Source organism: Dicentrarchus labrax, unplaced genomic scaffold, assembly GCF_905237075.1.
Source record: "Dicentrarchus labrax unplaced genomic scaffold, dlabrax2021, whole genome shotgun sequence".
Classification (NCBI taxonomy): Eukaryota; Metazoa; Chordata; class Actinopteri; family Moronidae; genus Dicentrarchus; species Dicentrarchus labrax.
Genome location: NW_026136712.1, coordinates 22,801,734 through 22,816,733, shown reverse-complemented (window position 1 = coordinate 22,816,733; position 15,000 = coordinate 22,801,734). Strand labels below are relative to the sequence as shown.

The following is a 15,000-nucleotide window of genomic DNA, read 5'->3' as shown; positions in this document are numbered from 1 at the left end:
AGTACAACTACAGTACTACAATACAACTACAGTACTACTACAATACAACTACAGTACTACAATAAAACTACAGTACTACAATACAACTACAATACAACTACAGTACTACTACAATACAACTACAGTACAACTACAGTACTACAATACAACTACAATACAACTACAGTACTACTACAATACAACTACAGTACTACTACAGTACAACTACAGTACTACTACAGTACAGTACTACAATACAACTACAGTACTACAATACAACTACAGTACTACAATAGAACTACAATACTACAATACAACTACAGTACTACAATACAACTACAGTACAACTACAGTACTACTACAATATAACTACAGTACAACTACAGTACTACTACACAACTACAGTACTACTACAATACAACTACAGTACTACAATAAAACTACAGTGTGTCGTACTTGGCCAGCCCCTCCAGTACTGCAGGAAGTAGAACAGATTTCTGAGCTTTCTTCAAGATCCTGAAGTAGATGAGGAAGACAATGTTCAGGGTCTCTGTGTGCTGAGGAAGAGGAAGAGGAGGAGCAGGAGGAGGAAGAGGAGGAGCAGGAGGAGGAGGAAGAGGAGGAGTTTAGTTTCTTGTTGACTGATCTTACTGTAAATTGTGTCTGTGCTTTCAACTCACCAGTTTGATCTTCTTCTCTTTGCTTTCTGAGGCTTCAGCCTCCAGCAGCTCTTTCTCCAACTTCTCCTCAGCCTTCTTCCACTGCACACACACAGTAACATTATATACACTGATATATTGATCACTGATATATTGATCACTAACAGTATATACACTGATATATTGATCACTGATATATTGATGACAGTGTATACAGACTGATATATTGATCAGAACCAGCATTAACTGTTTACCTTCCTCTGCATCCTCGACAGGTTCTTCTTCTTCTCTTTGTTGTTCATGAACCTCTTCTTTGGTGCCGTGTCCTCTATGTCCTTCTTCATCTCAACCTCCTTTATCCTCAGACTCAGCAGAGTCCTCAGCACCTGGGGAGGTCAAAGGTCATTACACCAGTCTGTGGTTGGGGGGGGTCAAAGGTCATTATATCAGTTTGACATCATTGGTTGGGTGCGTTTGATTCGTTACCTCAGGTTTGACAGTGTAGTTCAGGCTCTTCACGAGGCCTGAGATAACCCGCACAGTCGCCAACGAAGCCCCGCCCATTTTGTCCTGTTGGAAGAGCTTCCTGAACGCATCGCAACACATACCTGACACCTGCAACACACACAGAGCAACTTCAGCAACAGAGCAACTCCAACAACAACACACAGAGCAACTTAACAAACTCACCTTTTTGACGGGGTCATTCATCAGCGGGACGAGGACGACGACGATGTTGTTGTGGAAGTTGAAGTGAGGCAGAGCGAGCAGCAACTCACACAGACAACGAATGGCAACTTCTGCCAGGCCGAGGTACGACTGGAAACCCACTGCCTGACTGCGCTTCTTCTTCTTCTGCTTCCAGTCTGCAGACAGAGGGTGAACACATCAGTGTGTGTGTGTGTGTGTCAGAGTGTGTGTGTGTCAGAGTGTGTGTGTGTGTGTCAGAGTGTGTGTGTGTGTGTCAGAGTGTGTGTGTCAGAGTGTGTGTGTGTGTGTCAGAGTGTGTGTGTGTGTGTGTCAGAGTGTGTATGTGTGTGTGTCAGAGTGTGTGTGTGTGTGTGTCAGTGTGTGTGTGTGTGTGTCAGAGTGTGTATGTGTGTGTGTCAGAGTGTGTGTGTGTGTGTGTCAGTGTGTGTGTGTGTGTGTCAGTGTGTGTGTGTGTGTGTGTGTGTGTGTGTATCAGAGTGTGTGTGTCAGTGTGTGTGTGTGTGTGTGTGGTTGTGTACCTTTGATGGTCTGCTCCAGGTCCTCCAGGTAGAACTTGTACTGAGAGACCAAACCCTCTTCAAACTCTCTGAGCTGCTGAGTGTCTTTCTTTACCTGGAACCATCCATTCATCCAATCATCCATTCAGCCATTCATCCAATCATCCAATCATCCACAGGAAAGACGTCAGATTCAGGACTTTAAAGTATTTCATATTTCTGAAGCTTTGAACACCGTTGCTGCTGTTTTTAAGATAAGATATTCCTTTATTTGTCCCACAATGAGGAAATTCCAGTGTTACAGTAGCAAAGTGGATAAAGAAAAAACAGTAAGAGTAGGAAAATAATAAATAATAAATAAAAACACTATGTACAAGAGAAAAAAAACTAAGAATCCACAAACAACAGATAACACAAATAGCAGCAGCAGCAGGTGCACATGGGCAATAGATTGCACAGTGAATATGGAATGGTAGTGCACAGTAATTATTGCACATTGTTATTATATATAAATATTATATATAATATACATTATATATAATATTTATATATAATATATATATATATATATATAAAATATATACACACACTGAGCTACCTGAGCAACTACAGCCTGGCATTAATAAAACATGGAAACAGGAAAATGTTGATTAACAAACGTATTAAATCCACCAGGTGACGTCTGCTTTACCTTGGCGGCTTTCTCCTCGGGGGTCAGAGGTCGTATCCTGTAGGTGGGGGTGATGTCTTTAAAGATCTCCATCAGAGAAACCATCACCAGCTTCCTGACCGTCACCGCCACACAGGGGTCGGACTCCATCAGCATCCCTCGCAGCTCCTTCACTCGCTTTATCTGCTCACACACGCACACGCACGCACAGTACGTTAAACTGATCAAATCAATAATTATAGATCCCATAATCAATCAGCAGTGTGGCCTTACATTACTGTAGGGGTCTGATATGACGGCTGATCCCAGGCCGGCGATGAGCAGTTTCTTCTCGTTTATCTTGTGAACTCTGAGCTGTTCTCTCTGCTCTGCTGTCAGCGCTGTGGAGCTCTCTGGCTCCCCCTCTGCTCAGGAGGACACACTACAGTTACCTTATCTATATCTATATATATATATATATCTATATATATATATATATATATATATCTATATATATATATATATATATATATATATATATATATATATATGGTTGATCAATGAGCACATCCTTATCAATAAATATACAGTCATGGAAAAAATTATTAGACCACCCATGTTTTCTTCAATTTCTTGTTCATTTGAATGCCTGCTACCACTAAAGGTAGATTACCTGAAGAGTGAAATGAACACGTGCAGCTGATTCCATAAAACTTTATGTCCTGTTTCAGATGCTTAAGCTTAATTGTATTCGCAGGGTATATAAGAGGCCATTTCATGTCATAAGCAGCACTGCACATGCAAAGGCCTAGAGTGGTTTCCTGCTTACATTCAAGCCGTAGCACAACTCAGAAGTTATCAGCTCTCACATAATGCCTAAAAAAAAGAATTATGTGAAGCCACAAAGGCAACCATCTTGGCACTGCTGGAAATTGGCATGAGTGAGAGACAGGTAGCAAAAAAAACTGAAGATCTCCAAGACAGCCGTTCACTACACAAAGAAAAAGCAAACCGAACATGGTAGCTTGTCGAGGCAGGAAACGTCTTTCTACCCCACGAGATGACCGCGCACTCATCCGTTCCTGTGTCAGGAATCGTCGTCAGACCTCCAGGGACCTTAAAAATGAGTGGGCACTGTCGAGAAATGTGACAGCAAGGACAGTTCGAAACCGACTTCTTGAAGCTGGTCTGAAGTCACACAGGGCACGGAAGAAGCCCTTCATCAACGAAACGCCCGGTTACTCTTTGCTAGGGACCACAAGGATTGGACTGTTGATGATCGGGCTGAGGTTCTCTTCAGTCATGAATCCAATTCTGAGTTGATGCCCACTCCAGTCAACTTACTGGTTAGGAGGAAGCCTGAAGAAGTCTACAAACCAGACTGTCTTGCCCCTACAGTAAAACATGGGGGTGGATCGGTGATGATCTGGGGTTGTTTCAGTATGGGTGGAACAGGGCAAATGCAATTGTGTGAAGGGCAAATGAACCAGGTCACGTACAGGGCTACTCTTGAAAACAGTCTTCTTCCATCAGCTGATAAACTCTTTCCTGCATCGAATGACTGGATTTTCCAGCAAGACAATGCCCCTTGCCACATGGCAAGGTCAGTTAAAGCCTGGATGGAGAACCAGAACCTTCAAACCATGCCTTGGCCTGCTCAATCACCAGATCTTAATCCAATTGAAAAGCTGTGGAACATCATCAAACTCAATATGGAGAACCACAAGCCCAAAAACAAATTTGTTTGAATTTTTGCAACAGGAACGGGCTGCTGAGACAGCAGAACAATGTCAGAAGCTGGTGGAGAGCATGCCAAGACGCATGGCTGCAGTCATCAAAAACAATGGTTATGCAATCAAGTACTAACTCCTGTGTGTATCATGTGACTAAAACAGACAGAGAAGAAAACATGGACTGCCTAAAAGCCCTGTTGTTGGCAGTACAATGCCATAGCTATTGATGTAAGAACTTTAGATATCAGCTCTTAAATAAAACTCTTATGAGATATTTTTGTTGTTATCATTATATTTGTCCAAACAAATGTACCTTTATTTGTACCAGGCATTAAAATGAACAAGAAACTGAAGAAACAACGGTGGTCTAATCATTTTCCCCATGACTGTAGTTCAATAAGAACGTGTGTATTGATCAGGTTTAAAGGTCGTTCATACCGTTTTCAGACTCCTCCGGCTCGTCAGCTGCTTCCTCTTCCTCGTCCTCTTCCTCCGGCTGCTTTGGGACGACTACAATTAAACACAACAGACGTTTATCGATCAGGTCAATCAGTGATCAATCAGTGGTCAATCAGTGATCAATCAGTGGTCAATCAGTGATCAATCAGTGATCAATACCTCTCTCCACGCTCTGTGGGATGACTCCTGTCTTGTCTTTGATTGGCAGCAGGTGGATGACTTCCTTCTCCTCTGTTCTCGCCATCTTCCTGGGAACCTTCTCGTAGCTGCGAACCACCTCGGAACTCCGCCTCTTCCCGCTGTGCACCGGCCCGCTGGAACGCGCCGCCGCCCGAAACAAACACACCCCAGTCACTGATTGTGTGTGTGTGTGTGATTGTGTGTGTGTGTGTGTGTGATTGTGTGTGTGTGATTGTGTGTGTGTGTGTGTGATTGTGTGTGTGTGTGTGATTGTGTGTGTGTGTGATTGTGTGTGTGTGTGTGTGTGGATTGTGTGTGTGTGTCTGTGTGTGATTGTGTGATTGTGTGTGTGTGATTGTGTGTGTGTGATTGTGTGTGTGTGTATGTGATTGTGTGTGTGTGTGTGTGTGTGATTGTGTGTGTGTGTGTGTGATTGTGTGTGTGTGATTGTGTGTGTGTGATTGTGTGTGTGTGTCTGTGTGTGATTGTGTGTGTGTGTGTGTGTGTGATTGTGTGTGTGTGATTGTGTGTGTGTGATTGTGTGTGATTGTGTGTGTGTGTCTGTGTGTGATTGTGTGTGTGAGTGATTGTGTGTGTGTGTGTGTGTGATTGTGTGTGTGTGATTGTGTGTGTGTGTGTGTCTGTGTGTGTGTGATTGTGTGTGTGTGATTGTGTGTGTGTGTTTGTGTGTGTGTGTTTGTGTGTGTGTGATTGTGTGTGTGTGTCTGTGTGTGATTGTGTGTGTGATTGTGATTGTGTGATTGTGTGTGTGAGTGATTGTGTGTGTGATTGTGAGTGTGATTGTGTGTGTGTGTGATTGTGTGTGTGATTGTGAGTGTGTGATTGTGTGTGTGTGATTGTGTGTGTGTGTCTGTGTGTGATTGTGTGTGTGATTGTGATTGTGTGATTGTGTGTGTGTGTGATTGTGTGTGTGTCTGTGTGTGATTGTGTGTGTCTGTGTGTGATTGTGTGTGTGTCTGTGTGTGTGTGTGTCTGTGTGTGATTGTGTGTGTGTGTGTGTGTGATTGTGTGTGTGTGATTGTGTGTGTGTGATTGTGTGTGATTGTGTGTGTGTGTGTCTGTGTGTGATTGTGTGTGTCTGTCTGTGTGTGTGATTGTGTGTGTGTGTGTGTGTGTGTGTCTGTGTGTGATTGTGTGTGTGTGTCTGTGTGTGATTGTGTGTGTGATTGTGATTGTGTGATTGTGTGTGTGAGTGATTGTGTGTGTGATTGTGTGTGTGATTGTGTGTGTGTGTGATTGTGTGTGTGATTGTGAGTGTGTGATTGTGTGTTTGTGTGTGATTGTGTGTGTGTGTCTGTGTGTGATTGTGTGTGTCTGTCTGTGTGTGTGATTGTGTGTGTGTGTGTGTGTGTGTGTCTGTGTGTGATTGTGTGTGTGTGTGTGTGTGTGATTGTGTGTGTGTGTGTGTGTGTGTGATTGTGTGTGTGTGTGATTGTGTGTGTCTGTCTGTGTGTGTGATTGTGTGTGTGTGTGTGATTGTGTGTGTCTGTCTGTGTGTGTGATTGTGTGTGTGTGTTTGTGTGTGTGTGATTGTGTGTGTCTGTCTGTGTGTGTGATTGTGTGTGTGTGTTTGTGTGTGTGTGATTGTGTGTGTTTTCATAGGAGCATCTTCCTGTTTTTCTCTGTGTGTTTGTGTTGGCGTTACCATGACGACAGGTCTCTGGTGATGAAGGAGGCCTGTCGGGCCATCGTGGTCATCCTCTGCAGATCTTCGTCCTCCATCATGTCCGTCGGCAGACTCTCCAGAAACTCCTCATCCTCCTCTTCCTCTGTCAGAGACAGCAGTGCATTATGGGAGGATGTATTAATGCTGCTTGTAAGCCCCACCCCCTGCTGCTTCAACCTCTCAGCCAATCAGCAACCTCTCTCACCGGGTCTCTTCCTGTACGTCTCCAGTGGGCGGGGCGTCCTGATGGCGGCGTCCTTCACCGCCTGACGCAGCTTCTTCTGCTCTTTACGCTGCTTCTTGGCCACGTTCTCCTTCTTCTGCTGACGGTTCTTCAGCTTGTTCTCCAACTTCACTCCACTCGTCTTCAACAGGCGCCGGAACGTAGGGCGCCGCTTCTTCGACCGCGGCTGGAGGGAGGGAGGAGAGAGAGGGAGGGAGGAGAGAGGGGGGGAGGGGAGGAGAGAGAGAGGGAGGGAGGGAGGAGAGAGGGGGGGAGGAGGGAGGAGAGAGAGGGAGGGAGGAGAGAGGGGGAGAGAGGGAGGAGGGAGAGAGGGAGGGAGGAGAGAGGGGGAGAGGGAGGAGAGAGGAGGGAGGGAGGGAGAGAAGGGGGAGAGAGGGAGGAGAGAGGGAGGGGGGAGGGAGGGAGAGGGGGGGAGAGAGGGAGGAGAGAGGAGGGAGGGAGGAGAGAGGGGGGGAGAGAGAGGGAGGAGAGAGGAGAGAGGGAGGGAGGGAGGAGAGAGGGACGGAGGGAGGAGAGGGAGGGGGAGGAGGGAGGAGAGGAGGAGGGAGGGGGAGGAGAGAGGGGGGAGAGAGGGAGGGAGAGAGGAGGGAGGGAGGAGAGAGGGGGGAGAGAGGGAGGAGAGAGGAGAGAGGGAGGGAGGAGAGAGGGACGGAGGGAGGAGAGAGGGGGAGGAGGAGGGAGGGAGAGAGAGGGAGGGAGGAGGAGGAGGAGGGAGGGAGGAGAGAGGAGAGAGGGAGGGAGGAGAGAGGGACGGGAGGGGAGGAGAGAGGGGGGGAGAGGGAGGAGGGAGGAGGAGGGAGGGAGGAGAGAGGGAGGGAGGAGAGAGGGACGGAGGGAGGAGGAGAGGGGGAGGAGAGGAGAGAGGGAGGGAGGCAGGGAGGAGAGAGAGGAAGACGGTGAGGGGAGGAGAGAGGGGGAGAGGAAGACGGTGAGGGAGGAGAGAGGGGGGAGAGGAAGACGGTGAGGGAGGAGAGAGGGAGAGGGAGGGAGGAGAGAGGGAAAGAGGGAGGGAGGGAGAGAGAGAGAGGGAGGCAGGAGGAGGAGAGGGAGAGAGAGAGAGAGGGAGGCAGGAGGAGGAGAGGGAGAGAGAGAGAGAGAGAGAGAGAGGGAGGCAGGAGGAGAGAGAGGGGGAGAGAGAGAGAGAGAGAGGGAGGAGGAGGCAGGAGGAGAGAGAGAGAGAAGAGAGGCAGGAGGAGAGAGAGAGAGAGAGAGAGAGAGAGAGAGAGAGAGAGAGAGAGAGGGAGGCAGGAGGAGAGAGAGGGAGGCAGGAGGAGAGAGAGAGAGAGAGAGAGAGAGAGAGGGAGAGAGAGATATCTTTATATATATTTATATACCACTGTAAATAAAGCTGGTTCTCACACACCAGACTCCACTCTGAAAACCGCTGATTTAACGCTGATGGTTTTCCTTTGAGAGCACTGTGTGAACTTATCAGAGAATCTTTAAAGTAAAAAGGAAACATGAAAGAGTCTCTGATGTTTCTCTGGAGTCTGGTTGAGGACAGTAAGGACAGAGCAGTTGGTGCTGGAGCTGAGAGGCAGTGTGACCGGTGAGAACATGGAGCTCGGACAAACCAGACTCCACTCTGAAAACCGCTGATTTAACGCTGATGAACTTACCGGACCCATGGCGGCAGAAAGTGTTCGTTTCCGTGCGCAGCTTCAGGCCGGACTTTAATCGACCCTCCTCGGTGTGAGAGAGAGAGTGTGTCGGTGTGTTTTGGTGGAGAAACACGCGTGTTGATCAGAGAACCGGAATCAGATCGATAACCCGGAAACTGAACTCCTCCTCTGATGAGACCACAGCGACCCCCAGCGGCGGGGGGCGGAATTACAGACAACCAACACTTTATTGTTATTGACTAATAATTTAATAAATACAGTAGAAGAGGACATAAAGGAAGATACAGACACACAGTAAATACATTATTACACATCATTACACATTATTATTACAAACTGTACATTCAGAATCTTTGTATGAATTCACAGTTTTTAATCAGATAAAATGATATAAAGTTATATTAATAAAGGTTAATAAATACTTTCACTCACAACTAAAATCACAACAATTAAAAACACGATGATTTCATATTGTTAAAGTTATTTAATGTTTTATTATTAATGTTTAACTGGAATAAAAACAGACTGTAGATCAGCAGCTGCTCCTCTCAGACTCTCTGTAGGACGACAGGACCTGAGACACAGACACATGTTACTGTTCTACTGTCTGTCTCTCTGTCTGTGTGTCTATCTGTCTGTGTGACTGTCTGTGTGTCTGTCTGACTGTGTGTCTGTCTCTCTGTCTGTCTGTGTGACTGTGTGTGTGTCTGACTGTGTGTCTGTGTGTCTGTCTATCTGACTGTGTGTCTGTCTGACTGTGTGTCTGTCTCTCTGTCTGTCTGTGTGTCTGTCTATCTGACTGTCTGTCTCTCTGTCTGTGTGTCTGTCTGTCTGTGTGACTGTCTGTGTGTCTGTCTGTCTGTGTGTCTGTCTATCTGACTGTCTGTCTCTCTGTCTGTGTGACTGTCTGTGTGTCTGTGTGTCTGTGTGTCTCTCTGTCTGTGTGTCTGTGTGTCTGTGTGACTGTGTGTCTGTCTGACTGTGTGTCTGTGTGTCTGTCTATCTGACTGTGTGTCTGTCTGACTGTGTGTCTCTCTGTCTGTCTGTCTGTCTGTGTGTCTGTGTGTCTCTCTGTCTGTGTGTCTGTCTGACTGTGTGTCTGTGTGTCTCTCTGTCTGTGTGGCTGTCTCTCTGTCTGTCTGTGTGTGACTGTCTGTGTGTCTGTGTGTCTCTCTGTCTGTGTGGCTGTCTCTCTGTCTGTCTGTGTGTGACTGTCTGTGTGTCTGTCTATCTGACTGTCTGTGTGACTGTCTGTGTGTCTGTCTGTGTGTCTGTCTGTGTGACTGTCTGTGTGTCTGTCTGTCTGTGTGACTGTCTGTGTGTCTGTCTGACTGTCTGTCTGTGTGTCTGTCTGTGTGTCTGTCTGTCTGTGTGACTGTCTGTGTGTCTGTCTGTGTGTCTGTCTGTCTGTGTGACTGTCTGTGTGACTGTCTGTGTGTCTGTCTATCTGACTGTCTGTGTGACTAACTCTCTGTCTGTCTGTCTGTGTGTGACTGTCTGTGTGTCTATCTGACTGTCTGTGTGACTAACTCTCTGTCTGTCTGTCTGTGTCTGTCTGTCTGTGTGTCTATCTGACTGTCTGACTGTCTGTCTGTCTGACTGTCTGTCTGTCTGTGTGACTGTCTGACTGTCTGTCTGTCTGTCTGACTGTCTCTCTGTCTGTCTGTGTGTGTGTGTGTCTGTCTGTCTCACCTGACTCCACTTCCTGTTCCCACTCAGTAGGGGCGTGGCCGAGATGCAGGAGAACAGCCTATCAGAGAGCAGCTCTTCATTAGGGAGGCGGGACAGGAACTGAGCTGGAGGAGGACACAACAGGATCAGGTCAACTGGAGACAGGAGGAGGTTCAGGAGGAGGTTCAGGAGGAGGGTCAGATGGTTCAGGAGGAGGGTCAGGAGGAGGGTCAGGAGGAGGTTCAGGAGGAGGGTCAGGAGGAGGTTCAGGAGGAGGGTCAGGAGGCTGTTCAGGAGGTTCAGGAGGAGGGACAGGAGGGGGGTTCAGGAGGAGGGGTGAGGAGGAGGTTCAGGAGGAGGGTCAGGAGGAGGTTCAGGAGGTTGCTGAGGAGGGTCAGGAGGGGGTTCAGGAGGAGGGTCAGGAGGCTGTTCAGGAGGTTCAGGAGGATGGTCAGGAGGAGGGTCAGGAGGAGGTTCAGGAGGTTGCTCAGGAGGGTCAGGAGGAGGGTCAGGAGGAGGTTCAGGAGGTTGCTCAGGAGGGTCAGGAGGAGGTTCAGGAGGTTGCTGAGGAGGGTCAGGAGGGGGTTCAGGAGGAGGGTCAGGAGGCTGTTCAGGAGGTTCAGGAGGATGGTCAGGAGGAGGGTCAGGAGGAGGTTCAGGAGGAGGGTCAGGAGGAGGTTCAGGAGGTTGCTCAGGAGGGTCAGGAGGAGGGTCAGGAGGAGGTTCAGGAGGTTGCTCAGGAGGGTCAGGAAGAGGGTCAGGAGGAGGTTCATGAGGTTGCTCAGGAGGGTCAGGAGGAGGGTCAGGAAGAGAGTCAGGAGGTTCAGGAGGAGGGTCAGGAGGTTGTTCAGGAGGTTCAGGAGGAGGGTCAGGAGGAGGGTAAGGAGGTTGTTCAGGAGGAGGTTCAGGAGGTTCATGAGGAGGTTCAGGAGGTTGCTCAGGAGGTTCATGAGGAGGGTCAGGAGGAGGGTCAGGAGGAGGTTCAGGAGGAGGTCAGGAGGAGGTTCAGGAGGTTGCTCAGGAGGGTCAGGAAGAGGGTCAGGAGGAGGGTCAGGAGGAGGTTCATGAGGTTGCTCAGGAGGGTCAGGAGGAGGTTCAGGAGGGTCAGGAAGAGGTTCAGGAGGTCGTTCAGGAGGAGGTTCAGGAGGTTCAGGAGGAGGTTCAGGAGGTTGCTCAGGAGGTTCATGAGGAGGGTCAGGAGGAGGGTCAGGAAGAGGGTCAGGAGGAGGTTCAGGAGGTTGCTCAGGAGGGTCAGGAGGAGGGTCAGGAGGAGGTTCAGGAGGTTGCTCAGGAGGGTCAGGAAGAGGGTCAGGAGGAGGTTCATGAGGTTGCTCAGGAGGGTCAGGAGGAGGGTCAGGAAGAGAGTCAGGAGGTTCAGGAGGAGGGTCAGGAGGTTGTTCAGGAGGTTCAGGAGGAGGGTCAGGAGGAGGGTCAGGAGGTTGTTCAGGAGGTTCAGGAGGAGGGTCAGGAGGTCGTTCAGGAGGGTCAGGAAGAGGGTCAGGAGGTTCAGGAGGAGGGTCAGGAGGTTGCTCAGGAGGTTCATGAGGAGGGTCAGGAGGAGGGTCATGAAGAGGGTCAGGAGGAGGGTCAGGAGAAGGGGTCAGGAGGGTCAGGAGGGTCAGGAGGAGGGTAAGGAGGAGGTTCAGGAGGTTGCTCAGGAGGGCCAGGAGGAGGTTCAGGAGGTTGCTCAGGAGGGTCAGGAGGAGGGTCAGGAGGAGGGTCAGGAGGTCGCTCACCGATGCTGATGAGGTCCATGTGCAGCAGGACCTCCTGGTAGAGTCTCAGGATCCCCAGAGCCGTCCTGAACAGGAACTCTTCTCCGTCCCGAAAGAAAACGTCCCAAACTCTGCTCGCCACGTCCAGGGGGAGGGGCTTCGTGTAGAGAGACAGGATCCTGGAGGAGGGGAGGGGCTTATTTTCTTTTCATCTGCTTCCAGTGTTTGTGCTAAGCTAGGCTGTTTGTGTTCAGGTGTCACTCACCAGTCCATGAGGTAGAGGTCAGGGGTCAGACCAGAAGACTGGAAGTGGAGGAAGAGACGAGGAAGACTCTCCTGGAAGAACACCTGGAAGGCCCCGAAATACCTGAGCATCTACAGACAGACAGAGAGACAGACATGTTTTTAGCTTTGGGGGTAGTTATGGGGATAACGAGTGTTAACAAGCTTTGTGTTAACGAGCTGGTTGTTAACGAGCTGTGTGTAACAAGCTGTTTGTTAACGAGCTGTTTGTTAACAAGATGGTTGTTAACAAGATGGTTGTGAACGAGCTTTGTGTTAACGAGCTGTGTGTTAACAAGTTGTATGTAAACGAGCTGTGTGTTAACGAGCTGTTTGTAAACGAGCTGTTTGTTAACAAGTTGTATGTAAACGAGCTGTGTGTTAACGAGCTGGTTGTTAACGAGCTGTGTGGTAACGAGCTTTGTGGTAACGAGCTTTGTGTTAACGAGCTTTGTGTTAACAAGCTGTTTGTTAAAGAGCTGTTGTTAACGAGCTCTTGTTAACAAGCTTTGTGTTTACGAGCTGTGTGTTTATGAGCTTTGTGTTAACAAGTTGTGTGTTCACGAGCTGTTTGTTAAAGAGCTGTTTGTGAATGAGCTGTTGTTAACGAGCTTTGTGTTAACGAGCTGTGTGTTAACGAGCTGTTTGTTAACGAGCTGTTTGTTAACGAGCTGTTTGTTAACGAGCTGTTTGTTAACGAGTTGTATGTAAACGAGCTGTGTGTTAACGAGCTGGTTGTTATCGAGCTGGTTGTTAACGAGCTGTTTGTTAACGAGCTGTTTGTTAACGAGTTGTATGTAAACGAGCTGTGTGTTAACGAGCTGGTTGTTATCGAGCTGGTTGTTAACGAGCTGTGTGGTAACGAGCTTTGTGTTAACGAGCTGTGTGGTAACGAGCTTTGTGGTAACGAGCTTTGTGTTAACAAGCTGTTTGTTAAAGAGCTCTTGTTAACGAGCTCTTGTTAACGAGCTTTGTGTTAACGAGCTGTGTGTTAACGAGCTGTGTGTTAACTAGCTGTTTGTTAACAAGCTGTGTGTTAACGAGCTGTGTGTTAACGAGCTGTTTGTTAACGAGCTGTGTGTTAACAAGCTATGTGTAAATGACCTGTGTGTTAACGAGCTGTGTGTTAACGAGCTGTGTGTTAACGCGCTGTGTGTTAACGAGCTGTGTGTTAACGCGCTGTGTGTTCACGAGCTGGTTGTTAACGAGCGGTGTGGTAACGAGCGGTGTGGTAACAAGCTTTGTGGTAACGAGCTTTGTGATAACAAGCTGTTTGTTAAAGAGCTCTTGTTAACGAGCTCTTGTTAACGAGCTTTGTGTTTACGAGCTGTGTGTTTACGAGCTTTGTGTTAACAAGTTGTGTGTTCACGAGCTGTTTGTTAAAGAGCTGTTTGTGAACGAGCTGTTGTTAACGAGCTGATGTTAACGAGCTGATGTTAACGAGCTGTGTGTTAACGAGCTATGTGTAAACGAGCTGTGTGTTAACAAGCTATGTGTAAACGAGCTGTGTGTTATCGAGCTGTGTGTTAACGAGCTGTGTGTTAACGAGCTATGTGTAAACGAGCTGTGTGTTAACAAGCTATGTGTAAACGAGCTGTGTGTTATCGAGCTGTGTGTTAACGAGCTGGTTGTTAACGAGCTGTGTGGTAACGAGCGGTGTGTTAACGAGCTGTGTGGTAACGAGCTTTGTGGTAACGAGCTTTGTGGTAACGAGCTTTGTGTTAACAAGCTGTTTGTTAAAGAGCTCTTGTTAACGAGCTCTTGTTAACGAGCTTTGTGTTTACGAGCTGTGTGTTTACGAGCTTTGTGTTAACAAGTTGTGTGTTCACGAGCTGTTTGTTAAAGAGCTGTTTGTGAACGAGCTGTTGTTAACGAGCTGATGTTAACGAGCTGATGTTAACGAGCTGTGTGTTAACGAGCTATGTGTAAACGAGCTGTGTGTTAACAAGCTATGTGTAAACGAGCTGTGTGTTATCGAGCTGTGTGTTAACGAGCTGGTTGTTAACGAGCTGTGTGGTAACGAGCTTTGTGTTAACGAGCTGTGTGGTAACGAGCTTTGTGGTAACGAGCTTTGTGTTAACGAGCTTTGTGTTAACAAGCTGTTTGTTAAAGAGCTCTTGTTAACAAGCTCTTGTTAACGAGCTTTGTGTTTTACGAGCTGTGTGTTTACGAGCTTTGTGTTAACAAGTTGTGTGTTCACGAGCTGTTTGTTAAAGAGCTGTTTGTGAACGAGCTGTTGTTAACGAGCTGATGTTAACGAGCTTTGTGTTAACGAGCTATGTGTAAACGAGCTGTGTGTTAAAGAGCTGTTTGTTAATGAGCTGTTGTTAACGAGCTTTGTGTTAACGAGCTGTGTGTTAACAAGCTATGTGTAAACGAGCTGTGTGTTAAAGAGCTGTTTGTTAATGAGCTGTTGTTAACGAGCTTTGTGTTAACGAGCTGTGTGTTAACGAGCTATGTGTAAACGAGCTGTGTGTTAACAAGCTATGTGTAAACGAGCTGTGTGTTATCGAGCTGTGTGTTAACGAGCTGTGTGTTAACAAGCTGTGTGTTAACGCGCTGTGTGTTCACGAGCTGTTTGTTAAAGAGCTGTTTGTGAACGAGCTGTTGTTAACGAGCTGTTGTTAACGAGCTGTGTGTTAACGAGCTGTTTGTTAACGAGCTGTTTGTTAACAAGTTGTATGTAAACGAGCTGTGTGTTAACGAGCTGGTTGTTAACGAGCTCTTGTTAACGAGCTTTGTGTTTACGAGCTGTGTGTTTATGAGCTTTGTGTTAACAAGTTGTGTGTTCACGAGCTGTTTGTTAAAGAGCTGTTTGTGAACGAGTTGTTGTTAACGAGCTGATGTTAACGAGCTTTGTGTTAACGAGCTGTGTGTTAACGAGCTATGTGTAAACGAGCTGTGTGTTAAAG

At 47.6% G+C, this 15,000-nt stretch overlaps 2 protein-coding genes and 1 long non-coding RNA gene across 10 annotated transcripts in view; 1 reads left to right on the top strand and 2 right to left on the bottom strand.

Annotated features, from left to right (window-relative positions):
- noc3l (NOC3-like DNA replication regulator) overlaps positions 1 to 8,581 on the bottom strand; it is a 13,458-nt gene extending 4,877 nt beyond the window's left edge. Inside the window, exons 1-13 of the mRNA XM_051416967.1 lie at positions 8,418 to 8,581; positions 6,760 to 6,964; positions 6,534 to 6,657; positions 4,847 to 5,001; positions 4,667 to 4,738; positions 2,790 to 2,920; positions 2,538 to 2,699; positions 1,868 to 1,961; positions 1,329 to 1,504; positions 1,125 to 1,253; positions 893 to 1,024; positions 660 to 740; positions 436 to 536 (exon numbers count right to left, since the gene is read on the bottom strand). Of these exons, the coding sequence (XP_051272927.1) occupies positions 436 to 536; positions 660 to 740; positions 893 to 1,024; positions 1,125 to 1,253; positions 1,329 to 1,504; positions 1,868 to 1,961; positions 2,538 to 2,699; positions 2,790 to 2,920; positions 4,667 to 4,738; positions 4,847 to 5,001; positions 6,534 to 6,657; positions 6,760 to 6,964; positions 8,418 to 8,426 (1,571 nt within the window). The 5' untranslated portion in view covers positions 8,427 to 8,581. The remainder of the gene's footprint in view (positions 1 to 435; positions 537 to 659; positions 741 to 892; positions 1,025 to 1,124; positions 1,254 to 1,328; positions 1,505 to 1,867; positions 1,962 to 2,537; positions 2,700 to 2,789; positions 2,921 to 4,666; positions 4,739 to 4,846; positions 5,002 to 6,533; positions 6,658 to 6,759; positions 6,965 to 8,417) is intronic.
- Positions 8,582 to 8,645: 64 nt separating this feature from the next.
- The window catches only part of LOC127372982 (TBC1 domain family member 12-like), an 11,584-nt gene continuing 5,229 nt past the window's right edge, over positions 8,646 to 15,000 (bottom strand). For all 5 annotated transcript variants that reach the window (XM_051416994.1, XM_051416995.1, XM_051416998.1 and 2 more), the window contains 4 exons: positions 12,072 to 12,181; positions 11,828 to 11,985; positions 10,113 to 10,216; positions 8,646 to 8,994 (listed from right to left, as the gene is read on the bottom strand). In XM_051416994.1, the coding sequence (XP_051272954.1) occupies positions 8,953 to 8,994; positions 10,113 to 10,216; positions 11,828 to 11,985; positions 12,072 to 12,181 (414 nt within the window). In that variant the 3' untranslated portion in view covers positions 8,646 to 8,952. The remainder of the gene's footprint in view (positions 8,995 to 10,112; positions 10,217 to 11,827; positions 11,986 to 12,071; positions 12,182 to 15,000) is intronic.
- LOC127373035 (uncharacterized) lies at positions 10,308 to 11,882 on the top strand. Of its 4 annotated transcripts, XR_007886862.1 has the most exons (4): positions 10,308 to 10,388; positions 10,529 to 10,651; positions 11,215 to 11,271; positions 11,798 to 11,882. It is a non-coding gene; the product is annotated as an uncharacterized LOC127373035 (long non-coding RNA). The 4 variants fall into 4 exon arrangements; XR_007886859.1 differs by lacking the exon at positions 11,798 to 11,882 and having other exon boundaries at positions 11,215 to 11,297; XR_007886860.1 differs by lacking the exons at positions 11,215 to 11,271; positions 11,798 to 11,882 and adding an exon at positions 10,979 to 11,113.